General features: G+C 38.2%; 1 protein-coding gene across 2 annotated transcripts; it reads left to right on the forward strand.

Annotated features, from left to right (window-relative positions):
- Positions 1–589: 589 nt before the first annotated feature.
- HDAC2 (histone deacetylase 2) lies at positions 590–24,695 on the forward strand. Of its 2 annotated transcripts, XM_085056134.1 has the most exons (15): positions 593–792; positions 7,043–7,097; positions 8,015–8,127; positions 8,468–8,585; positions 9,477–9,551; positions 9,846–9,984; positions 11,712–11,853; positions 16,210–16,302; positions 16,401–16,509; positions 17,940–18,080; positions 19,961–20,069; positions 22,183–22,313; positions 23,238–23,393; positions 24,098–24,155; positions 24,371–24,695. In XM_085056134.1, exons 3-15 carry the CDS (start codon positions 8,053–8,055, stop codon positions 24,399–24,401), a joined length of 1,377 nt encoding a protein of 458 aa, XP_084912260.1. In that variant the 5' UTR covers positions 593–792; positions 7,043–7,097; positions 8,015–8,052; the 3' UTR covers positions 24,402–24,695. The 2 variants fall into 2 exon arrangements, with proteins under 2 accessions (XP_084912261.1, XP_084912260.1); XM_085056135.1 differs by lacking the exon at positions 7,043–7,097 and having other exon boundaries at positions 590–792.
- Positions 24,696–26,551: the final 1,856 nt, after the last annotated feature.

Genomic DNA, 26,551 nt, shown 5'->3' on the forward strand with positions numbered 1-26,551 from the left:
GTGGGAAGGAGCAGACTCTTTGGGGAGGGGACAAGATGCGACGCCCCAGCCGGATGAGCATCTGCAGCCGCCCCGTCGGGGGTGAGGTTCGGGCCCCAGCGCGGCGGAAAGCGCTGCGCGGTTACGGACGAGGCGGCCCCGACCGGCGGCGGTGGGAGGCTGAGGAGCTTCGCAGCGGCCCTGGCGCCGAGCAGGGCCCTGAAGCCGAGCAGGGCCGGGCCCGCTGTAGCCCCGGGCGCGGGGACTCCTCATTCCCACTCCCGCCGCAGCCGCCCTGGGAGATGAGGCGCCCACTCCGCGCATGCGCCAAACGGCTCCGCTGAGGGGCGGGCATACCTCCCCGATGCCCGCGGGGGATCGTACCACTATGCACCGTGGGGGTGGGCCAGAAAAGAGCCTTCTCCAAGAATTCACTTATGAAGAACTTCTCCTTTTTTTTTTTCCCTGATTTGTGTGTGTAGCTAAGTGAAGATGGCACAGAGAAACAGGCGGAAGCCCACGTAGGTGCCTGTGCGTCCTCTCCCCTTCCTTCTTTCCCCTCTCATCCCTCCGTCGGCGGCGAATTGGGCGCGTCCCGCTAGCTGCCCCTCCCGTTGCCGAGGGTCCGGCCCGCTCCCGCTGCTGGCGGTCCCGGCGCCGCGAGTTCCCGCTCTCCCGGCCCCTCCTTCCCACCCTCCGAGCCGGCTCCGCGCTCTCCTCGGCCTCCCGCTCCCTGCCCACGGCCCCAGCGCGGCAGCCCTATGGCGTACAGTCAGGGCGGAGGCAAGAAGAAAGTCTGCTACTATTACGACGGTGAGCAGGGCCGGCGCGGGAGCGCGCGTGCAAGAGCGGGGGGGGCGCCCCTCTAATGGCCGCCCGGGGCGGGCTGTGTCCCCGGCCCCTGCCGGCACGGCCGCCCCTTCCCCGCGGGACGAGCTCCCCTCGGCCCGGCCCCGTGGCGGCCAGGGGTCCCCGCCGCCTCCACCTGCGCCGCCGCGCCCCGCTCCCGCGCTCGGCTCCGCTGAGCCCCGCGGGCCGGCGGGCTAGGGGCGGCGGGGCCGGGGGGCAGGGGTGGTGGAGTCGGGCGAGGTGCGGGTCGGGGAACTGCCTGGCCTGCCGGGCCCGGCGGTAAGTACTGTGTCTATTGTTCCTCCCCCCCGCCCCCCCCACATACTCACTCCTCACACCCCCTCCAAAAAAAAAAAAAAAAAAAAAAAAGAAGAAGAAAAGTTGAGACACTCCCCTCCATCCGCTGAGCGCGGAGGCGTTGGAGTCGCTGCTGTGTCTGGCTCCTCCCCTGCAAAGAAAGTCCAGGCCATGTGTAGCTCCGGCACCTGGTGATTGTTGAGCAGAGGCCTTTCCCTGCCTCGGGCTTTCGTACCGAGGTCTGGGGATCGCAGGGACAGGGGGACTCTGCCCCCTCCTCCCCCATTCCTGAAGCCAAACACGGATCAGAGCGGAGGCCTGGCTCCCACGAGCCTCCCTTCCTGCAAAACGCGGAAAGTTGTGTGCGTGGGTGTTTAATAATAGTGAAATTTGAGTTGCATATAGGCCCTCTGAGTTTGCACTCTCGTCTGGTGGGGACACAGGGGCTTGTGATCTGCGTTGTCAGTCGTGGCGAAAAAGTATGTGAAGCCTGAGCTTGGTCTGAGATATTTTCAGCAACTTGTTTGCGGTTTTCTCTGGCCACGACAGCAAGAACTTTTCATTTTCTTCTTGAGCTTGAATTTATTTAGCCCTTTTTGTACCGGGAGGTAAGCTTGATGAACAGATTAGTTAAGAGATTTGAATAAACTGCCTCCTGTTGTAACAATCTCGTACAGTTGCATCTGAAGCTGGTCTTGGTAGTAGCCAGGAAACAGAGGTTGAGGATGTTCAGCCGTAGTGCTTTGGTGTTTTCACCATTTTGGAAGTGAAGATGAATGGCTAAACCCACTCAAGATATCAAATGGTGTGTTGCTGTAGCAAATATGCCATTCTTCGGAAATGGCAGATCTTGTGGGGCCTGTCTTGGCTTTTTTTTTTTTTTTTAACCACACTAAAGGAGGCAGAGTGGTGGTTGCCGCCCCCTTCTCTTTGTTGCTAGCACTGGTTCTTTGTTCAGCCTAAAGGGGAAAGGAGGCCCCTGTTAGGGATACTTTTGGTGAGGCTGGGATCTTACTTTTCCTCGGGAAGAGGAATCACTTTTTGCCATGTTGAAAGAAAGATAGCAGTGATAGTATAGAAGCTTTCTCTCTGCAAATATTTGCCTTGTTTTTTTAATCAGTTTGCGGGTTTTTTTTTTTGTTTTTTTTTTTTTTTACTTTTAATAAAGTCAGGTGGCTATAGTTTACTAGATGTTGATATAGTGTTTTTCTGTGATTACTGGATTTTGGTACCCGATGCTAACATCAGATTCTCTTAACAGCCAAAAAGCTATACTTGTGAAGAGAGGGGAGAAACTGGAAGAAGAACAAGTTTGGAGGTGGCAGGATAATGGCGACTTAAACCAGTTGTAGCTCATATGTAGACTAGGATAAATGCAGTTAATAATGTAGAGAAAATAACTGTTGTGCCTTAAAATAAATGTTTTATATGTGATACAAACAGTTTTGGAATATTTTTGATGTCTCATTTATTTTTATTGCTAAATCCAACAGTGATTTTACATGTCTTTTGGAAATACAGTTATTAGAAGAAATTTTAGAGCTAGTACCTGGAATAAATATCCTGATGCTACTGTGTGGTTCATGTTGTACCAGCAAAATCATTCAGTCACACTGAAGAGAGTGTTTGAAGCCTTAAATAACCCAAAACAAAAAAATACAAAAGTACCTCAGGCACACAACTGAGGTAGTGATATATCTCTAAAGGAATTTCATGTCTAAAGTAAATGACTTCTTTTTTGGGGTCATAATTGGCTCTCCACACGTACTTTTACTCAGTTTCTTGAAAGGTATACACTAAAAAGTCTTGAAATGTTCTAGAAGCATGTACTTCTAGATGCAGTGAACTTCCCCATGCTTTTTGTGCAGCTTGGTGTGATTGTACTTTGAGGCTGATTTTTTAATTAACTGGTCACTTTCTCAATGTGTATTGCTGTTAAGGTTTTTTTGAAAATAAATAGTTTTAATAGCCTTCATACTGTACTTGGAAGCAGTAAACTTTGAGTAGACAATGCTTGATTTCATTACCTGGAGCTTGCTTGTGATAGATAGTCAACCGCATCCAGTTTGCAGAATCTTCATTGCTTGTGATCATGCTCAGGTCAGGAATTTTGTTTAAATTTAAACCAGTATAGTACGGGAAGAACTAAAACCATGCTAATTAAAATATTTTAGTGACGTTATTTGAAATATTTTTCATAAATACTTCTAGTCTTAATACATGTATGGCCTCAGCTTGGCGAAGTGTGTTCCTCACCCTGCTTAGAACCATGCTAGAAGTGGAAGGATATCGTAGCTTTTATTTCAGCATCTTATCATGTATCTTCAGGTTGTTGTCACGGTCTTGCAACATTGTGGCTCAGATAGTTTAGCTCTTCCAAAGTATTGTACAGTTGCCCATAGCAAAGAGAACAGGGCCCAGATGGTCTTTCCAGCTCTGTGTTCCTGTACAGCCAAGCACAGTTCTTGAGAGCCGCACAGCAACCAGTGTGGTTACTGTGAGTACATGTATTTATTCCATGCCAGTGCACCAGCAGTATTGTTTAGATTGCTGCTTGTGCATAATTTAGTGTGGGTGTTCAAAAGGCTCTACCTTCATGAAAAATTTGAGAGATCTGCATCAGAGTGTGGTTGGTTCCACCCATAAAGACGAGACTAAACCTGTCTTAGTAAGGCAGTGTGTTACTATAGTTGGGCATTGTTTTAAGTCGCACTTCTAGTTAAAGCTTACATCTGCAGGTAAAATAAACTTGAGAGTTTTCTGGAAGTTAATCAGTACTTTGTCCAGTGCCGTTCAAACACAGTGACGGCATCCAGCCTCTGCTCCAGGCTCAAAAGTCAGAGGTTTGCTATTCTTCTGCTGTCTGCTTAATTTTAAAACCAGAACAAAATGCCCAATCCTTCAAAAACTAGTGCCATAATTTTAGGAATGTTTGAGTACCCGTTTGTTGGACTCATTGGGCATTAATGATCTTTTCTTTTACACTGAACTTACATGAGTTCACCCCATAGTATCGCTGAAGCCAATTCGGTGTAATTACCACTCTTAAGGTATGTTTTTTCCATGTGCTTTCCATGTGCTTTCCATTGAAGTGATTGGGTTTCTGCACATAGTGCAGTTCTGAAATACCTCATCATTTCATCGTAACTAAAAATAAGCAGCAACAGTTTATCTGTTCAAAGTTATAAAGTAATGTTACTTAAAAGTTGCAAAGTATCAAAAAACAAGCATAGATGTCATCTCTTGTCTCTTTGTTCAGTCACTTACGACTGTTTTGTAATGGGTAGATTTAATGGTGTTATTTTTCTATATGTCGTAGTAACTAGAGAGAGTAATACTTTTGGGGGGGACATAGCTTTTGTTACTCAGTTATGTGGTTTTGGACAGAATTAAAATTCCTTTAGGGCGTGTAGCCTCTTGTATTTTTCTATGTTAGAATATTATCTGTCGGCCTTGGTAAAGTTTCAGAGAAGTGGGTGTCTGAAACTTATGTTTATCAAAGGAATCATGGGGTTATTTTTACTTGATAGTTTTCATCATTTTGGCATGTAACTTGCATGGATTGGGAAGAAATTTTATATGTATATATATATTTGAACCCAGAACATGACAGTGTATATAACAATTGTCAGGTAGGTCTTCTGTGTCAGTCCTGAGCAGTGCAGGATTGTAAACACCTAGCATTAAATGGCCACTTGATTTGTCTCTTTCAAATTAAGGAATCAACTTTTCAGAGATTATATGTTGCTACTTCTTAATGGGAGCCATTTAGCTGACATTTTTACTGATATAAAACAGTAAATTTCACTCTTTGAAGGCTCACTGTGAAAGATTAATAGATTTGCAAACTTTCTACACATACTACTTTGCATTTTTCCCCTCTTCCTCATGCAGTTACAGTCTCTTTTTTTGCGCTTTCCATATGCTCCCACACTGGTAAGTGATATAAATGTGCTCATAACACTCCTGTATTTTTTTTACCTTTATATTAGTAAGTATTTACCTTTATGTTGGTAAGAATAGAGTCAAGTGTTCATACTATCTGCAGTAATAGTCTTATGAACTTGATCTCACTGTACTCATTTCTTGTATATACACATATTTTAGTGAGAGTTAGTCTGGCAGAGGTTTGTGCAGAGGTTTTTAGCTCCATCAGTGAGTGAGGTGTCCCATCCTCACACACACTAGCTTTTGGTGCACCTTGCATTCTTCCCAAAGTGCTCCAGTAGAGCCGTGGCATAAGAAAAAGAGATACATAAATTTCAGGATCAGCAGATGAAGTGTTTTTACCAGGAAGTGCACCACCACCTTCACCAGGTAGAGGAGGAGAGACTTTTGACAACTTTGCCTTCATCACAGTATGATGTCTCTGTGATGGGTCCCCTTTGTGATGCTGGTTGAAAATCAAGGTGCTAATGAAGAAAGAGGATCTTTCCTCTTTTCCTTCCCCACCCCTGCCTACATAGGCATCACTAATCCTTTGAAACTTGATGGGCTTTTTGTCCATATGGTTCAAGAATTTTTTTTTAATGAGGCTAATGCCAAAACCTTTTTTTAGTTGGTGATGCTAAGACCTGAAAAATATAAATGTTATTGTATAGCCTTTTGCTAAAGTGTATTATATTGATATCTATTGTTAGTCATTACTGCTGGCCTCTAATATGGAAGAATTAATACTCTTGTGCCAGATAGTCACCTACAGATCTTCTATTTGACAAATAAACTCCCATTAAATTTACCAATGTACCAATTCTTTTAAAAATCTCTTTTCTGGTAAAAAAAAAAAAAGAAAACTGAAAAGCATGCTTGATTTATTTATATAACTGGATGCTGCAGTGTATGATATGTAGAACATGCACAAATGAAAATTTTTTTAGTTGATTAATTGTAGTATATTGAAGGATATGTTGCAAGTATATTTGGGAAACTTGTTAATTTTATTTTTTCTCTATTTCATATGGAAAAAATAATAGACCTTACATTATATGTAAGATATAAAATAATTCTTAATTGTCTGCTTTCCCATCCATCAGCATTCTGAATATAGTCAGTGATGACTATACAAGCTGAAGTAGTTAAAATTGAAATTACCAGTACAACCCCCCATTTTTTTAAGCCACAAATGCATTTGTAATGAAGTTTCTTCAATACTATCACATTATTTATAGTCATTATTTTCTTAAAAATCTCAAAATTTAAAGCTCTTACTAGCTGGAAGATTTTTTAAAATCTGGGACTTAACAGTAACTTCAAAATATAAAGTAGAGCTAGTAAATGATTGGTTTTCATCTTCTAGGCATTAGTTTCAAAGAGCTGTGATAGATTTTTTCCTAAACATCAAATATATAAGGTATTCTTTTGTAAAGTGCTGGGAAATGTTTTTGCTGGAAGGAAGGTGTTTGTTTATATTCTTAATACCTTTTGCTCTTGACCTGCATGTGGCCAAACCTGTAGGCTTACAATAAATAACTGACAAAAAGTGCTATTCTTCAACTTAAGTACCCAAGTTAGAAGGTTCAAACTCTTCAAAGTTCTTAACTTAGTGTTAAAACCTGGTATTTCTGTTGTTATGGGATGGCTAAGAGCTAGGTATTGAAAGGTAGTTTTTCTAAACATCTTCTTATGTTACATTAGGTTATATCTGTTTTCTTAAGTGTCTTTACTCTCCTTGTCTCTTTGAAAACTGAAAGCTTGAAGGATTTTAGAATGCTTTGAAACTTCTAATCTTACTGTAATACTTGTTTTTCTTGGTAGTTGATGATGCTACTGCAAGCTGACATTTACCCTTCCCTCCATGAAGCTCATGTTGAAGAGGTGAAACTAAAGCTGTTTTGTAGTGGTGCTGCTTCTTACCTCTGACTGATAAAATTTACAAAATAGTATGACATTGTGAAAATAGTGTTTCTTTTGTTCCCAGTGGACAAGGCAGAGCATGTTGAAGGAGGTGAAAGAAAAGTAAAAAGTTCAAGAAGGTAAAGTTCAGTAATCCTATTGGGAAATTGGGTCAAAAAGAAAAGAGGTGCTATTGTGAAGAGTTGTTATAGAATTCTCCAGCTGAAAGCCATTGAAAACTGGACAAAACTTTTAGGCTTGTTTACATTTCCAGAAACAGTTCTGTTTAAAATGGTTCATGTCTCGGGAATGTCAGTGCTCAGAGTGGGGTTGTGTGTGTTCTAACAATACCTGAGCTCAGAACAGAATTTACTACTAGGCCATGAGAGCAGCTATTCATTTCTTGGAAATGAGTGTCAAATTTGTTGTTTTAATTTTGTGCCTAGTTGGTCTCCAATTTAACAGAGAATAATCTTCATTTTAAGGTTCTTGTTAAACCACTGTAGATCTCCAGCAGCAGGTGTCTGGGGAATGTTTGTGCGTGTGGTTGCCACAATGGATCTGAAGCTAACTTCTGGATGTAAGAGTTAGGGTTAGTAGTTAAGGATGGGCTGAGGATGGTGTAAAATCAGCTCAAGCAAAATGGTGGGTTTTACTACAGCCTCTGTTGTGATGCTATGTGGCAATGTCATCAGTAGTGTCTCCTCATCTCTTAATTCCAGTTCTGTTTCCCATTTTATTGTTCTATTCTGGCCCACTGTTGGGACAGGACTTCACTCTTGGTTTAAAACCATGTCTTACAGTTCTCTTTGCTCTGTCACTACTGTGTGCTTGTAGTAAAAGTGTTAGATTTGGCTTCTTTTTTTCCCCTCTGTTTCTGACGTACAACAGTTTGTTTCCCTTGTGTTCCTTTTGAAATAGACATTACTCCCTTTGTGGGGTTTGTTTGTTTTCTAGAATCATAGCTATTTACTTATCTTCTGAGAATGATTCTTTTAAGTGGCAATGAAACTTGTTTTGTAATATGAATAGCTATTCTTGTGTGTATTATTGACAGGTGATATTGGAAACTATTACTATGGACAAGGACATCCCATGAAACCTCATAGGATCCGAATGACTCACAACTTGCTGCTAAACTATGGCTTATACAGAAAAATGGAAATTTATGTAAGTATAGGTAATAGAATGTCCACTAAAGCATTTTAAGTTCTTTTTAAAGGGCTTCAAGTATTGTCACTCAAATAAATGGAGAGAGGTGGAAGTGGAAATAGAAAATACTGAAATAGTGTATTCAGAGCTCTTTCTTAGAAGTGAAGCAGAATTTAATGAAGTTGTTTATCACAACAGAGTAGCCCTTGCTTTATGTAAAACACTACTACTATCACTTTTGCTTTCACTATTTTCCCATCAAAGTTGGTGGGATTCTTTCAAGTTGTCTGTTTTAGCTCATTGTTAGCTGATTTTGCAGAGAACTCTGATTATTTCTTTAACTTGTTCTTGTTATCAGCGACCCCACAAAGCAACTGCTGAGGAAATGACCAAGTATCATAGTGATGAATACATCAAATTTCTCCGATCAATAAGGCCTGACAATATGTCTGAGTACAGCAAGCAAATGCAGAGATGTAAGTCTGTGTGTGCATGTTTTGATACTTAGCATTGTTTTAAGGTCAGTATTCACCAATACAGAGGTTAGAGAAATACTTTGACAAGAGTAGCATGTACCTGCCTTTAGCTACACTCTTTTGGAATTGTCCATTAAAAGCAGCCATCTTGACAAAAATGTTTTTAAAGCATATGTAGGGATTTTTGCCTCTCCTTTCACAGAGTGTATTCTAGATGTGAAATACTACTGCTAATAGTAAGACTTAATGCACAAATTGTGAATTGTTTGTGAAAGTGCCTTGAAATCTTGCTTTTAAAAAATGGCTTTTAGATTACTATAGAAGTAAAGATCAATGGATGAAAATGCATTTTAAGAAAAGAACTTGCACATTCCCATTGGAAGGAGATAGTAAAAATTGTGCATCATTCACTGTTCATCCTTTCCTCTATTCCTTTAATTTATTCCTTTAATTATAGGAATAAGCTCAATGTACTGTTAGGAATACAGTTTGACAGCTATTATATCAATTTTAAAGGCAGTATTGTAACCTCTATGATGCCTTATTGTCAGCAAATTATCTTTCTAAGTAATTGTACGTTTCTTAACATGATCTGTGTTAATCGTCATTTCTTTAAAAATCTAAAAATGACCAAACTTCTTTAATGAGGAAACAAATCTTCCAATGGAAATTTAAGAGAATTAAAAAAGAAAGAAAAGAAAAAAAGATTAGTTTGGAGTTGTATTATACTATTAAGACTCTACATTCAGTGTTTAAAACTAGCCTGACAGATGAGATGGGGATGGGGAGTGAGTAGCTATAATGGTGAATGAACTATGCATGTGTGTTATCCATGTGTATATCAATGCTGTTGGAATGGTATTTTTAAAAAATAATACATTTCTTATACAGTTAATGTTGGAGAAGATTGTCCTGTATTTGATGGCCTGTTTGAATTTTGTCAGCTGTCAACTGGGGGCTCTGTTGGTGAGTATAGATTGTTTGCCAACTGTTCTATAGCTTTAGTAGGTTTATGTCAGCAACTTAAAATTTTGATAGTGCATTTAAAATTAAGTAAATATTAGGGGGTTTTTATATCTCAAAAAAATCATATATCAGTTATAGACTATAAAATATGAGATCCATCAAGTATCTCAGTATCAGTAAGATATCTGTTGTAAATCAACTTATTTAAAAAATCAATTATTATTTAACAGATCTAAAGGCCATCAGAAATTTCTGACTCCATTTCTTTTCATTCTTCTGTGTGTCTTTTTACAGCTGGGGCAGTAAAATTGAACAGACAACAAACAGACATGGCTGTCAATTGGGCTGGGGGACTTCACCACGCCAAGAAATCGGAGGCATCTGGTTTCTGTTATGTCAATGATATCGTGCTTGCCATCCTTGAGTTACTGAAGTAAGTTTGTGATGGGCACAGGTGAAAATTATAGAAAGTGTCAAATTTAAGTATAAATGTTAAAGATGTGGATTGTCATTATTTCCATGACTTCATAGCCCATGTTGAACTTTTACAGTTTCAATTGAAAAAGCTCCATGCTCTGCCTGGTTTCAAACTAAAATACAAGCAAGCTGAAAAGATAACAAATAGGAGATAGATCCAAGAAACAATGCACCCTGTAAAACACCATATGCTGTAATTCTAGATGGTGGGAATGGACTAGAGTAGCAGACTACAGAAAATGGACAGGCTTGCTTGCTTTCTCTAAATATTTCTGTAAAGTGTCCCTTTGCCACTCATGGGGACAGAACAGTGGGCTATAGATGTATCACTACCCTGACCCCTTGGGACAGTCATTGTACTCATAATCTTACACCCATGTGGTTTCACAATATGCCTTCTTGTTTTCTATCATTTGAATTGTTACTGAACTAAACAGGAATATTCAATGAAGATCATGCACTGAGCTTCCTTGGATTATTACTTGAATTAATGTGGCTGATTTTAATAAATAATGAAGTAACAGCTGTGCTGCTGTGACTGCAAAATAAAAAATCAGGAGTAATGAAAAAGTGATCATATAATTGACTTCAACCAGTAATGCTTCACTAAAATTTCAAATCCTAAGTGTTGCTTTTACTGCTTTAGAGGACTGTAGCCCTACTAATAACACGTAAATCTCATTTATTAGACAAAATACTCTACTTATTTGACTCTGGTGAGTGGGACGGCTGAGTTTGCTGGCGAGGAATGAGGGAAGTAGCTGTAATATGGAGGTCTAGAGATGGAAAATGTTTCTAAAGGCACTAAGAATGGTTAATATTAACATATTAAGACATTCATTTTAATGTGCAGCAATTATTCAGGAGCTGTCTCTGCAGTCTACAAGATATGACTTTCTGTGGTCCAGTATTGAAATTTTTAGCTTAATGTGCATGTGAGGGAAGGAGTCTTGTGAATAGTTATAGTTTGTGTAATTGTGAGAAACTGTTCCTGGAATTATCGCTGCTCATACTCAAAGCAGGATGAAAATACATCATCTCCTGACAGACTGTTTTTTATGAGAAAACATAAAATTTAAGGGATACTTATTGTTTTTCTGGTGCTCTAAGGCTTCAAACCACTGGTTTCTTTAGTCATATCCTGTCCTGAAATTTGCAACATTTAAGAAAATAATAAACAGTAATGTGATAAATTTATGAAAATAGAAAGTGCAATACACTTGAAAGTAAGAATGTGCCTATCTTTACAAGCTGGAGACGTGAGGAAGAAAAGCTGATGGAAGATAAGTATTAAAGTTCATTTTTGTGTGTTTAGGGAACACAGACTGTGTTGCTAATTATTGAGAAGGCAGAAAAAAAGGCCTTGGGGTGAATGAAAGGGGTAAATCTGAAAGCAGATGTGAACAACAAAGTGATGTGAACAGGAGCACAAGCTATAGCTTCTACAGAGTGAGACAGTTTAGGGTAAATACTAAATAAATTACTTATTTTGATGAAAATAAACTAATGTTATTCAAACTGTACTGAGAATTCTAAGAGCATATGGTCACATCAACCAAAATAATCACCATGATCATAATCTTGGATTTTAGGGTCTTATTGGTTTTATTTCATTAGTGTTTTTTTTGTTTGCTATCATTATATTATAACAGATAATGATGATTTCCTTTATGTTCTTTCTAGGTATCACCAAAGAGTGTTGTATATTGATATTGATATCCATCATGGTGATGGTGTTGAAGAAGCATTTTATACCACAGATCGTGTCATGACAGTATCATTCCATAAGTATGGTGAATATTTTCCAGGCACAGGGGACCTTAGGGTAAGATTGAACATGAAATTTCATTAAGTGATAAATTCCCTCTTACTGTCTTCCTTGTAGATACTTTTTTGCACTAGGCTACAATAACTATGTCCAATAATGATACACAACAGTAAGTTTTCAGAAAAAATGTTAGCTTAGAGTGATAGATTAGTTGAGGAATTTTAGGAAAAATAATACAGGATAGTGGGGAACTAAATTATTCACTTACACATGAAATTAACACCATCACTTCTAATTAATAGGATAAATAGACTGAAATCTTTGTTGAAATATAGTTGGTTTAATTCACAGATTTTGGAGATGTCTCTAAGAAGACAGTATGGTATATTTATAATTATCAGCACTTTTTGATTCTGCTCTTACACTGAAAAGATCACCCATTAACAGTCACAAAGCTTCAGTTACAATTTGAATTTACTATGTTCTATTTGCTTAGTAATACAGTTGACTCATTTTTGGAATATTTCTTATGTCATAAGGTGTGTTTTGAGTTCTCATGATGCTGACTGCTCAAGAATTGTAGCATGCCCCATAGGCAGTTAATTACTGGGCATTATAGCTGGCCTGAGGGAAGGAGCATTTGCCCATAAAGAATTATCATTTAAGCTGTTGTAGAATCTCTGGCAAAGCTGAGAATGGAAACCAATTTTCCTGGCCTTTCATATTAATTTTAAGTTAGTCATTCCTCATGTTAGACTCTTGTCTGTTAGAAAAGGAAATTGTTCCACTTCACAGCTTGAAAGAGTATTACAAGTATTAGGATTAATATATTCCTAGCTTCAAACTCATAAATTAAACCTCTTTTATCAGAGACACTCCTGGGGTATGTCATTCCTCTGGTGTTAGCAACTTTGCACATTAGTTTGTGCATACAGTTAAAAACTTTTTAAAAAAATTGTAAACAATTCTAACAAATTGGCCTACAAAAATGCTGTGCTGGGAAAGAAATCCCTGTTTTCCTAACATGTTTAAATTGATTCATGAGACACAAATGTTTGTATTTTGGCTAGTACTCCTGAGAAATGTGTTTCCCTGTCTCCTGATGATACCTATAGGGCACAGGTGTAAGTGAAAGTTGAGCACTGGGGTGCAAAGCACTCATTTCAGTGTGGTTGTTGGAGCTGAATATTATTATGGTTGTTAAATTCTGTTAAACTGTGTTATGAATAGATTTAGGAAGAAATCAGATTAGTTTTTATCTGTGTGGTTTAGCTTGACTTTAGCCACAAGGTGGTAGTGGTGCTTCAAACTAAAAGCGGCTCAGACCAGGATGTTTATCATGACAAGCTGTTGTTGCTGAATTTGGCTAGGAGTTTTTTGCTGGTTGTTTTTTGGTGGGTTTTTTTTTTTTAAGGGTTAGATATCTTGACTTTTCAGAAGCAGAACTTCCCACTGACAGAGAAGTATGTGGACTCTTCACCTCACCACACCCAGAACAAAGAATTAAAAGATAGCATAGCTGAAATAAATAGAAGAATACTGTATGGTTTTGGGATTTTTTTTAGCAGTGTCAGTGACAAGCACTATCTCAGGCATGGCAACATTTTTTCTGCGCTGCTAGTTAGGATTTTGAAATGAGCATTGACTGCGTACAGTCTTTAGCAGGCCTTATTGCACTTATTGCTTCCCCATAGGGATTTTTTCCTATCTCCAGAGATTGCAAAGCTAATTGAACTAAAGGGAGAACTAATTCTCTGAAAAGTCAGTATTCCTTCTGGAGGCCAGCATTGTGTTGCTTCCTTCTGCCTAATTTCATCTGCCATTGGTGGTTATTTCTATCAACTTTAACAGCCAAATCTTCTCTGTTTTTATTGGTAGGCTGTATTACAGCTTGTTTCTGTAATTCTTTAGTTAATTGATCTGTTTGCTGATCAGGTTACATTTATTTGATGCAGGAACGAGTCATGTGTCAAATGATGATGTTGTGATTGCAGCTCCAACAGTGTAGCTGAGTCTGAGATTTTCTAGTTCAGCAGCATTCATCCATTTTCAACTGAATGTGTTGTTCAGTCTAAACTTCCAGTGTCCTCAGTAAATTATTGGACTATGTATATATCCTAGACGATAGCACAAATTTTGTCATTTATACACACAGATCACTTGAGACCATAGTTCTCCATAGTGGCCTGGGTTCTGTGAGGCAGCTTGATCTGTTGTGAATGGGAAGCTACCAGAAATGCTGTATTGTTTCTTTCTGTTTTACATCTAATGCAATCATCAGTTACAAAAAAGGTCCCTTGAGTAGCTCAAGCAATTACTCTGTTTAGGTGGAAATTTGTGAACATTCGGCTTTCTGTTTTTTAGGATAAGATCAATTTAATGATTTTTTTTTTTTTTTTTAATCTGTAAAGCAAGACAAGAAGAGGAATGACCTGATGAAGCTGTATAGGTTAGGTGTTGACCTGCTGGAAAGCAGCTCTGTGAGAAGGACCTAGGGGTCCTGGTGGACAGGTTAACCATGGGCCACCTGTGCCCTTGTGGCCAAGAAGGCCAATAGTATCCTGGGGTGCATTAGGAAGAGCATTGCCAGCAAGTTTAGGAAGTGATCCTACCCCTCAATCCACACCAGAAAAGCCAGGTCTGCAGTGCTGTGTCCAGTTCTGGGCTCCCCAGTACAAGAGTACCTGGAGCTCCTGGAGTGAATCCAGAGGAGGGCAACAAAGATGCTGAGGGAACTGGAGCATATCTCTTACAAGGAAAGGCTAATGGAGTTGGTCCTGTTCATCCTGGAGAAAAGACATTGAGAGTGGACCTCATTAACCCTTACTAATATCTCAAGGGTGGGTGTCAAAAGAATGAGACCAGATGAATAGGGGACAATAAGCACAAACTGAAACACAAGAAGATCTATCTGAATATGATGAAAATCTACTTTGAATATGAGGAAAAGTTACTTTGAGGGTGACAAGAGCACTCTAGCGGTCCAGTGAGGTTGTCAAGTCTCCTCTGGATATACTGAAAGTGATAACCTGAATGTGATCCTGTGCAATCAGCTTTATCAGGAGTTTGGACTAGATGATCTCCAGAGGTCCCTTCTTCCAACACTGACCATTCTGTGATCACCTCAGAAAATTCAGCATCTGAAAGCCTAGATGATTCACTCTGGGAAATTCTGGACAAGTTCAAATCAGCCAGAGTTGAGTTCAGCAGGGGTCTTCAGTGTCACTCGTCTTGCAATACCATGAAATGTTAATAATGTGCTGTGGGCAAAAAAGTCAACTGTTAACATTGTGTCTGTGTTTCATTGGGCCATTTGTCCCTCTCCCCATCTCTGTCCATTCCCCGTCATGCCTCCAGTAAAAGTTAGTTACTGGAAATGACACAATACTGATGCATCCCCCTGCTAAGGAGGCTTTATTCAGGAAGAGGAAAAATGTCAATGACTTCCAATAGGTGATGTGAGTAGTATTTGTATTGCTGGGTTATGCTACATATGACTTGTAGTTTTTCAAGGATGTTGGACCAAGTGTGTGCTCTTTCTGCAGAGCTGCTGTTTGATAATAGTTTACAGCTATACTGAACATGTTAATTCTCACTGTCTGCTCCACTATACCTTTATTAGGGGCAGAGGCCTGCTATGCATTCCTTTCTATCTGTCTTGGTGATGAAATAAAGGGAGGAAATGGGAATCTGTGTCAAGCAGAGATCTTAATGTGACAATCAAAACAGGAGTTGATGGATTCAGGGTGTATTCACTTGGGTTTTTCTTTTTTGTCTTTTTGGATTTTTTTGCAACAAACTTTTTCTCTTAAAACATAGGTTCTCTAGGAATGCTAGTAAGATAGACTACTGCAGCTCCTTGTCTTGGCACCTGATGGTACTGAGAATAATTTGCAAGTTTGTTCTTTTTTTTTGTTTGTTTAAAAAGTCTAAGTTTCTTCAAGAGCACCTATAAGTGGTCCCTGTTGGATTTTTTTTCTCTACCTTTTGCTTGAGCTACTTTCTCATCCTATGTTTAGGGCAATAGTGTGGTTTTAAAAACCTCTTCAAGTCCAAATCTTCTATGCAACACTGAAAACATGCATATCACCTTGCTCTTCTTGGTTTTATACTTGTTTTTTGCTTAGCTATTTTTACCAGACTAAACTGATTGGTTATGGTTTGTCTTTTTGTCTTAAATCTTTGAATTAAAAAACTGAGTGTACTTACTGCTATTTAAATCTTGGTGTAGAACTCCTATACTGCAAAATTATTTTATGGGAGAACTGGAATCGAGTAAACTCTGCCTCTTATCCCTCACAGATCTGTCTAACGGTGCAAAATAGCTCAGCAGACTTCTGTAGACCTTTTTTCATTATACCATTCTATGTGTTTCTGTGTTTGTATTAAAGCGTTTGTCATCTTTGCTTGTAGGACATTGGTGCTGGAAAAGGTAAATATTATGCTGTCAACTTTCCAATGAGGGATGGTATAGATGACGAATCATATGGACAGATATTCAAACCCGTGAGTACTTTGTTTTCTGTCATAACCTCTCTGGCAAGCTGCTAGTTTCATACATTCATTATGTGAATTAATGACTTGCTGTTTTATATTGATTATAGATTATATCCAAAGTAATGGAGATGTACCAGCCCAGTGCTGTGGTATTACAATGTGGAGCAGATTCACTGTCTGGTGACAGGCTGGGATGCTTTAATCTTACTGTTAAAGGTAAACAAAAAAGTGTCTGCTTGTTGTCTGTAACTTTTTACTTATTAGAAACCTCTACCCTTCCTACTGTTTTTCGAGACACTTGCATAATGAGGACTGGAGTCACAAAGATTTTGTTCATTATTATGATTAATCACCTCTTTCTTTGCTATACAGGGATGGCCAAAAGAAACCCAGAAGTTGCCTCTTTCTTTCTGTCCATCTAGAAAAGTTAAGAAGCTTGGTTTTCTGTGTGCTTCCTAGCCACTCAAGTGATTCCCTTTCTTCTATGTACAGGCTTTCTGTAGCTTTAAAGCAGTGTCCTGGAATGACAGGGCAGCAATCATCTGCAACACTTACAATGACCTGCAAATAAAACTAGTTAGTAGTCCACTTAGTAGGACTGCAGATGCTAAACATCAAACTCCTTGTTGGGTGTAAAATAGGTATTATTGAAATGAGAATACTCACTGCATTGTTAAATTTGTAGTGGTGTTTGTTATACTGAGCCATATGTTAACACTCATTTTCATTAATTTTAATATAATTAATATGTTTTAGTATTACTAAAGTTGCTACCCAAAATTGTGATTCTCTAATTTGGGATAAGATGTTAATTTAGCAAATAGCATAACTGTTGCTGATAATATTACTTAATTATTATTTATTTAAATGATAAAATATTAAATGTATGTCAAACTTTTGCGAAGCCTTCAATCCAACCTGTTTGAATCATTCATTTTCTGGATTTTTGGTTTTGTGGGGTTTTTTTTAAATGCAACAGTTAGAGTCTTGTAGGCAACAGAATGCAGTATAGTATCTGTTGGGTCTGCAGTGTTTCAGGGTTCTTTTCTTGATTTGCACCAGGTGGCAAAGCTACTTCAGTTGCCCATACAGCTCAGATTTTTTTCCATCTTACATATCTTGGAAACCAAGAGAGCTGCTGCCTCCTACAGATGCCTTTCAGTATGCTGTATCTCCCCGGAGTGTGTACTGTCTTGGCACCAGTTCACTCTGTAAGCAAGACTTAGCAACCTCTAATACAGGTTCAAATTTAGAAGTAGAAAGGACCGAGTGCTGATTTTATTTTCCCTTCTTCCTTCATTGCACTTGACTGAGAAATGGTCCCTAGTTTTGTCACTGTGTATGACATGAGTTATGAAAGGCCAAAACACTAAACATTCTAAGATGATTTCAGAACAACAACAATAGACCATCATGCAAAGTCTCTGAAGACTGGGGTGGATGATATTCATTGGTTTGTACATTTCTAATCTGTAGGTCTTGACTTCTTGTGAGGTTGTGCTTAGCTCTAGGGGGAGACAGTTCTGTTTGAAACAATTCAGTTCTTGTTAAGTGTGACTGCATATGACTGATTCTTTAGTTTGTTATATATTTCTCTGTTTAATAGATATTTTGCACATATCATCAACTCTCTTTTTGTTTGACAGGTCATGCTAAATGTGTGGAAGTTGTAAAGACTTTTAACTTGCCATTGCTGATGTTAGGGGGAGGAGGCTACACAATTCGTAATGTTGCTCGATGCTGGACATATGAAACTGCTGTTGCCTTGGATTGTGAAATTCCTAATGGTAATATTGATATCCAAATTAATATTTTATTAAGAAATAATCATGGGAGATTTTAAGTAAACAGCAGATATTTGTATAGTTAGTGGTAATGCATCAGTTTAGAATAAACTATGTAGAAAGTTATTTCTAGGATTTAACCAATAAATTTTCAGTATCTTATGCACTGAATAAACACAAGTATTCAGAGCAAAAGCTTTAAATGACTGAATCACTTTTTGAAAATTCAAAATGTAAAATTTGTAAACCCTACTTGTAAATATTTCTAATATGAATATCATCAGTATGATAGAATATATATGGCATTTTGATTGTACTGGGGTAGATCTTTAAGTTGTGCAACACAGACATGGTATACGCAAGAAATTACTGAGTGTGCAAGTGTCCACTTTACATAGCAAAACTACTGTTTCTTCATTTTATTTAAAAAAGGTGCTGTGAAAGGATACTGACTTCTGCTCTTCTATTCACTCACTTTTGGCTCTGCAAGCTATCTTAAAATTTAAAACCAGAAAAAACACTAGTAGACTGCTCTTGAATAGTTGAATACTGTAGTAATTTCTCTGAGGAAGATCCCTAAAGATCTTGGACTCCTTTTGCTTCTGGCCAAATATGCTCCTGGATATGTTTTTGAAATGCCATTTATATAAAATTGTTGTTTGGACTGATTTGTTGCATATGAGTCACAGGCTGTTTGCATGTTGAACTGTAATTTTTGCTGATAACCTCTTGCAATTCACATATCTCTTGGTGGGCTTGGTGTTTCCATCTGACTTCAGCAGAATGTTGCTGTCAGGGAGAAAAGACTTCGTGGACTGTGCCTTTCAAGATACATGTTTTCCATTTTGCATGTCAACATAGTTTTCTTTGTCAGTCAAAGCTTTTGAAGACACAGTAGCAGTTCCTTATCTTGGGACTTTTTTTTTCCTATTAGCATGCCCCTTTCAATGGATTACAGAGATAAATAGATGGATAGATAGATGGGTGTTTTTATATATATGAAGTTTTTTGGATTTTTTTAACATTCCTCTCAGCTTTTTGAGTCCCTGTCATCTTTAACCTATTCTGAGAAATAACAGTGCATTTCTAAGTGTTACAATAGCAGCTTAATCTTCCCATCTCCTTTCTATCCACCTAACAAGATCGCTTATCCTGTAATAATCCTAAATGAAGAAAGATAAATGGCTCAATTAAAAATGGATTACAGTGTCTTATTTCTTAAAGCTCCTATGGATTTTTTTTTTAATATTTCTCTTATATTATCTGGAAAGATACAGTCATATTCAATATAAATTACTGCTGTTGTCCTGGCTATGTATTCTTCATCAACTTTATTTTGGTGGTTCAGTGTTCTAGTCAAGGGACAATTTTCTGTGAAAATACAAGAAGTGAGGTAAGGAGGGAAACAGACAGACTGAGCCAGTCAGCATCACTGAGCCAATGTCCAGTGCTTACCAAGGATATTCAACTAGTTGTGGTATTCAGCCTAGTAACGAGTGTTAATACTTGTCCTGAAGAAATATTTTGAAAGGCTCACATAAACCTTTCAAACTGGACTAACTTTGAAAACAGCTATAGGAAATCATCGGTTGATCTTATCTTTCCTACACAAGTACAATTTTTAATTATTTTTCAGATTTGTTACTTGTGTTGTTCAGTGTGTAATTGCAGTAGAACTTTGTATTTTGCTAGCAAATATAAGTTCTTTTATCGAATAATTTAGAGAAAAAACACTGAACAGTCCAGATAATGAATAAGTATTGCTTGCTTTGTTGCTAAAGGTTTGATGGTTCTCTGTGTAAAATCCTGTCAAATCTACTGTTTTATTTAAAATGTTTAAAGTCTTTTTGAGTCACAAAGTTGTCTTGGTTTTTGGTTTATAGAGTTGCCATACAATGACTACTTTGAATATTTTGGACCAGACTTCAAGCTTCATATTAGTCCTTCAAATATGACTAATCAGAATACACCAGAATATATGGAGAAGATCAAGTAAGTAGTGGTTACGTTATCTGTCAAGTAGGTCATGTGGATCATGTTTCTCCAGAGGTTTAATTGTTAGGCAATTTTGAAAACTGTATGCCTTTCTCTGTTACACACTAAAGATAAGTACTGAATAGATTTGACATGTTTTTTGTTTCTGTCAGAAGAGCAGCTTTTTGGAAGTCTCTTCCTCCAACGGAATGCATGGTTATGAAGTCCTATGACTGTAAATATGAAAATTTATGACTCAGCTTGAATTTTTACTTTTTCCAGCATCTGAAAAGATGACTGTTTTACTTGGATTCCCATTCTAATTTGGTAGAAAGTTTATCCTGCCAGGAAAGAAGCTGGTGTGCCATGCCAGTTAGGGTTTTTAATTCTCAGCTCCGTGTCTAAACATGGATGGAGAATGTCATTCTTTGTAGCTGTCAGCTGCAAAAATAAAAATCATATGTGAGCTCAAACATCCAAAACTGTGGAAAGACAGTGATACGTGTGCAGGCAATTGAATGGCTGTGATTTGACAAATCCACAAGGTTTGAGCAGTGCTCATTGACAAGCTGTGGTGGGTGTGTGTTTTTAGGTTGTACCACTTTTGTTACTTAGTTTATTCCTCCTCACACCTTGACATTTTGATTTGAAACAAATATTTTACTTCAGGGGTGAAGTAATACTTACATACAATCAATTCTACACTGAACTGGTAGGAGGTAATTGGTTAGCCTGAAGTACCCTTGGCTTACTCTGGTTTGTCCTTGCTCTGGGTTTAAAAGAATAAACTGCCACCCCTGCCCTGAGTTTTAACAGACTGTTAAGAGCACACAGGAATTCTTTTTGTTACTAAAAATAGCTGAATTTAGATGTGAAATTGCCTGTATAAGCTTGCCAGTACTCCTATAAAACCTTTAAAATTGTTAAATTGCAAAATTCACCAGAGTTGTTAAAATACTAATTTTTAAGTGATTGGTATGTAGACTGTGATGGGAGTTCATAGCACAAATATATCAATCACAATCAAATGAAAGGGCTTTAGTCTTTAATAATGTGCAATGGGAGAAAAAACTCACTTATTTTTTTGTTAATCTAAGTGTATAAAATTTCTCAGTAGTAATGCAGTTCTCCAGCTGGTGATCTGCCAGGCTGCTTGCTGTATTATATACATTGTTGAGCTTTTGTGGTACAAGTAGGCTGCAAAACTTCCTGCTGCAATCCCAAGCACGGATTGCTCTCTGTCAATAGAAAACACACAGTCTCACATTCTTATACTAGCACCCACAAGATTAATGACCCATCAGTTTGGAGAATCCTCCTTCAGTTTATTGTATGCTTTCACAGACACCCAATTTGAGGGAGCTCCCTGGTATGACAAAACTACTTGGCCAGGTCATGTGATTTAAACAGTCAGAGCAGTCAGAGACTGTAAGGATTCAAAAAAAGCACCAGTTGCCCTTTAACCCTTCAAACTATGCAGAAGGATGCTAAGATAATTGTTGCAAATGCTGATTATTTGCCAAGCCTGCCTTTCTACTTGCACTGAGTTTTGAGTCCCAAGAGAAGCCCAGTATGCTTTCCTTTTCCTGCATGGTGCTTTGGATTATGTCATCCATCACATCAGGTTGCATAGACAGGACAGAACTTGTCTCTGTTCTTGCTGAAGCAGCCAATAAGGAAACTTATCCAGGTGAGTTACTTTTGTCATTGCTGCACACAGTTGGGAAGTCTTCATGCTTTTAAGTGTCTGAATTTATTTCTAAGAAACTAGAGAATAGTGTATTATCCAACTCGATACTCTAGCTTATTATAAACAGAGTAGTAGTGACACCAATTTAGCCCAAGTGAGCAGTACTTGTGCTAACCCTGTGGGGATTAACAACTGAAATTGATTGAAATAAGTATTTGAAAAGTACAGAGAAAATTATGTTCAAGTACACTGTGAATGCTAAAGATCTCATAGGGCTGGAAAACTTCCTGAACTTGGCATGCTATTATTTTAATTAAAAAATGAAACTGACTCTAAAGCAAAGCAGACTAACTTTGAATGCAGAGTTTTCAGAACTTCACAAAAAATCCAAGGAAATGCTACTTCTGAGTAGTAATAACTTTTCTTGTGTGCTGCTTGCAGGCAACGCTTATTTGAGAACTTGCGCATGTTACCTCACGCACCTGGTGTGCAGATGCAGGCCATTCCTGAAGATGCTGTTCATGAAGACAGTGGAGATGAAGATGGAGAAGATCCAGACAAACGGATTTCTAGTAAGAAATATCTTTTCATAACAGAACATGTCCAAATAAAGACGTTTTGGATTTAATTGTTCAGAACCTTAGTCGCAGTAGTGTGCAGTATTGGAAGACTGGCCTTTTTGTTTCCTGAATAAAAAATTTTGCCTCTGGTCTGCCACTTTCAGTGTTTTTAAGGTAGCATCTCTGTGCACATTTGAACCTCTTAAAGGGTCTGATGAAGTGCTGAAGAGCATATGTTTTTCCACCTTATGGAAAGGTGTTCCAATCTATCAGATTAAAGTCTATCATAGATACTTCCGAAGTTTTAAATCTATCATAGATACTTCAGAAGACTTAATGAATTTTAAGTAAAGGAACAGTACTTTATTTTTTTTGTGACAAAAAGACAGAAGCTATGTTTCCCTTTGAGGTAATGTGAGATACAGTGTTTAAGGAAAAAAAAAAGTCTTTTATTTGTGTTTTTGTTACAAGACAGATTTTCCATACTTGCAACACTACTCTTGACCATATTACCCGAACCCTTCCATGGACTTCCAGTTGTTCTTCAGCTATAGCCAAGTTTCCTGCTATCTTTAGTATTTTTGACAGTGATTAGAGTAATTCTGTAACTTCTTATTAGTGCCCAGTGTCCATTTCCTGAACTGTTGAAACCATTATTTTCTCCTGTGATTTAAGCTTTCAGTATTTGAAGTTTTATTTGATATATAGTTAAAGTATTCCCACTCTCCCCCTATGTTTCTGCAAAGCTATTTTTTTGAAAGTTGTTGTGCAAGTCCCGGAGTATCTTGAAAGATAAGTGTTTTTAACTGTGATTTAGTTTATCAGCATGAAATGATTGTAGTATATTACTACTCATTCTTAATTTGATAGTTCTTTTTATTAGGCCTGTTGTAGTTGGCCTTTTTGATTAATTAATATCATAAATCTGAATCCTAGTTCGAGCATCTGATAAGCGCATAGCCTGTGATGAAGAATTTTCAGATTCTGAGGATGAAGGGGAAGGTGGACGACGAAATGTTGCAGATCATAAGAAAGGAGCAAAGAAAGCCAGGATAGAGGAAGACAAAAAAGAGACTGAGGACAAAAAAGCAGGTAGGACTGTGGTGTGATTTCATCCCATATTTTAAAACTGCAAATGTCAGTCCTGCCAGGAGACAGATGTTTTATCTGTTAACAGTTAATTTTTTGTTGAGATTATATTTTTTTCTATCATATTTAAATCAACTATTTTAAGTTAAACAGTTTCAAGATACAGCTGTTCAGACCAGTACAATATTTTCAGGCAAGGTTTATTGTTTCTTCCCCACAAGCTTGAAGTCTTACAGATAGGGATTTTTATGACTTAATGAAAATAGAAAATGAAAAAATACATGTTGGGCAAAACATTTGTTCCTGATTGCTTTTGTGTGGTGAGCCAACTAGTTTTCTCTGAAACAGAAACCTAATAGGGTTCTGGGGACAGTGTAATTCCAAGGACTCTTGATTTTTCTAAGAACTGGATACATCTTGAGCTCAGGGGAACTCTAGGTCTCATTACTGCATGCCATCATTATGGCCAGTCAAGAGAGACCTTGCCTTGAGGCATTCTGAATCACTTGGCAGCATGCCCAGATCGCTCCTTTGGATGGATGCATTTAACAATACTTTAATATGTAACTAGTGACTTCTTTTAAAAGCTAGTTTCCTCTGGCTAGAAATATATACAAAAGAATAAACTTGGTCATGCTCTTTACTTTTTAAGTGTTTTAAGGCTTTCTTGCATCTTTTGGTGTATTTAAAATCTTGTGATTTTTCAGATGTTAAGGAAGAAGATAAAGCCAAGGACAGCAGTGGTGAAAAGACAGACACCAAAGGGTAAACACTAATTAATTAATAATGTCATCTTTTTGAAGAGTGTTTATTAAGTCAATACTTATTAATAGTTTTCAGTTCTGCAGAGATCACTTTCTGTTCCTCCTAATACTAAATAGTTTTGAACCATGCCTAGTAATTCAGAGTTACATTTCTAAATCAGTTAATTAAAAAAAAATAAAACAACTTAACAGTTTGTTTTTTTTGCCTTTGTGCAGAGCAAAATCAGAACAGCTCAGCAACCCTTGAACAAAAGATAGCCTCTCATCAGTTGCAGAACATAATACTAGTCGGAGAATACCTAAAAGGAGAAAAGTTTTCGTATGGAGAGACTGCTGATTTCATTTTGTACTATTTGGCATGGACTGTATTTATTTTCAAGCGGCTTTGTTCTGTTTTTTGGCAAGTTGTATTGTGAGTTTTCTAATTATGAAGCAGAAATTCCTTTCTTCACCATGCTTTATGTAATAGTATTTAAAAATGGATGTGAGTTATTATGTTAAATGTCTAAACTGATCTATTAAAGTAATTTGCCTTTCCTGAGCTGATTTTACCTTTTTTGTAATTTTATCTTTATTAAAAAAAAAAAAATTGTACTTGGTTGTCTTTTGTCCATCATTGAACTACAAAGAGGAGAGCCTCTATATCAATTAGGCAGATCTCTACTTCTCTACGAGTACCTAGTGTCCTAAATGGACAGTTGGTGAACAGGCAAGTTGAACTGTGTTGCTTTCATTGACTCTGCACACTCTGGCAGCTTCTGCATGAGGTGCAAACATATCTATGGGTATACAAGTGAGATATGAACAGGCTGGATAAATGGGTGGAGGGATACTGAAATAATGTGATTGTATGTGCTCCCATTTTAATGTGAGTGTTTAAAACTCTGCAGTCACAGGCCTTTTACTGTTCAAGAAAGTTTGCCACCATCAGAATCTACCTAAAAAAATTATTCATTTGCTGTTCATTAAATCAGTATAAGGTCATCTTGCAAAGCTTACACGATAGCAAGTGAAAATTGGGATTTGACTTAAAACCCATTCCATTTTTTTTACAACTATGAGCACCATAGAACTTTTTCATCCTTAGAGAAAGGATTTTAGTGCCTGCCTCTTTCATTGATTCATTAGTTCTGGTGCCTGAATTGAACAGAGACTTCAGTGCCCTCATTCCCCTTTTTCTTTCTCAATCTACAATTGCCTTACAGGCTGATATTTAATGAAACTAGCATAGGCTTTGATATCAAGATTTCAGAGCAGTGAACACAGAAGTTAGCAGAACTGCACTAGTACTCAATCGGTTTTTTTTTTTCAAATATAAATTTTTCTCGCTACTTTTTTAACCTGTTTTCTCACTGTGGTTGTGGTATAAGTTGATGTTGTGCCTGATGCACTGTAGAACACAGCTGGCTTTCCTGGCTGCAGGGAACTGCTGACTCATGTTTACCTTGCCATTGACCAGGTACCCCAGGTCCCTTTCCACCTCATTGCTTTCCAGCCTCCCATACTCCAGTCTGTCCATACATCCAGGGTGGTCCCATCCCAGATGCAGAATCTGGTGCTTTCCCTTGTTGAACTGCATGTGGTTGGTGATTGCCCAGCCCTCTGATTTGTCAAGGTGTCTGCTGGGCTTCCCAGCCTTCAAGGGAGTCAACAGCTCCTCCCAGTTTTGTATCATCTGTGACCTTGCTTAGTTTTCCCTCCAGTGCTGCATCCAAATCATTTATGAGGATGTTGAGGAGCACAGGGCCAAGAATGGAGCCCCGTGGAACCCCACTAGTGACAGGTCACCAGTCCAATGTCACCACATTCCCTATAACCCTTTGTGCCTGACTGGTGAGCCAGTTGCTCACCCATCAGCTGGTGTGTTTATCCAGCTGTGAGCCTGATATTTTGTCCAGAAGGATCCTGTGAGAGAAACTCTGGAAAGCTTTACTGAAATCCAAAAAAGTTAAATCAGCTTGGTTCCCTTGATCAACCAGACTGGTTACATGGTTATGGAAAGGAATCAAGTTTGATAAATGGGACTTTCCTCCCATGAAGCTGTGCTGGCTGTGACCAATTGTCTGCATTGTCTTTCAGTTGTTTTCCAATATTGTTTGAGGAGAAACATTTTGCTTTCTTAATGCCTTTTTAGTATATATGCTTTGGTTTTTAGGTTTTATTTTATTCTTTAATCTCTCTGAACATTTAGTTTGGATGTTTGGGTAAACTTAATAAGGGTTAGATTCTTAAAAATGTAGGGAGAGATATAAGGATTTTTTACAACATCCGTATACTTGTGCTGTTCTTCCAGGAAAGAACCCATAAGTGTCCCATCAGGAATTTTCTAAATCTCTACTGAAAAATCACATTTAAATTTTTTGCTGCAGTTTGATGTAGCTGATAGATGACTCCCTG

The sequence above is a fragment of the Lichenostomus cassidix genome, chromosome 3, assembly GCF_008360975.1.
Source record: "Lichenostomus cassidix isolate B80296 chromosome 3, HeHo_3.0, whole genome shotgun sequence".
In the NCBI taxonomy this organism is placed as follows: Eukaryota; Metazoa; Chordata; class Aves; order Passeriformes; family Meliphagidae; genus Lichenostomus; species Lichenostomus cassidix.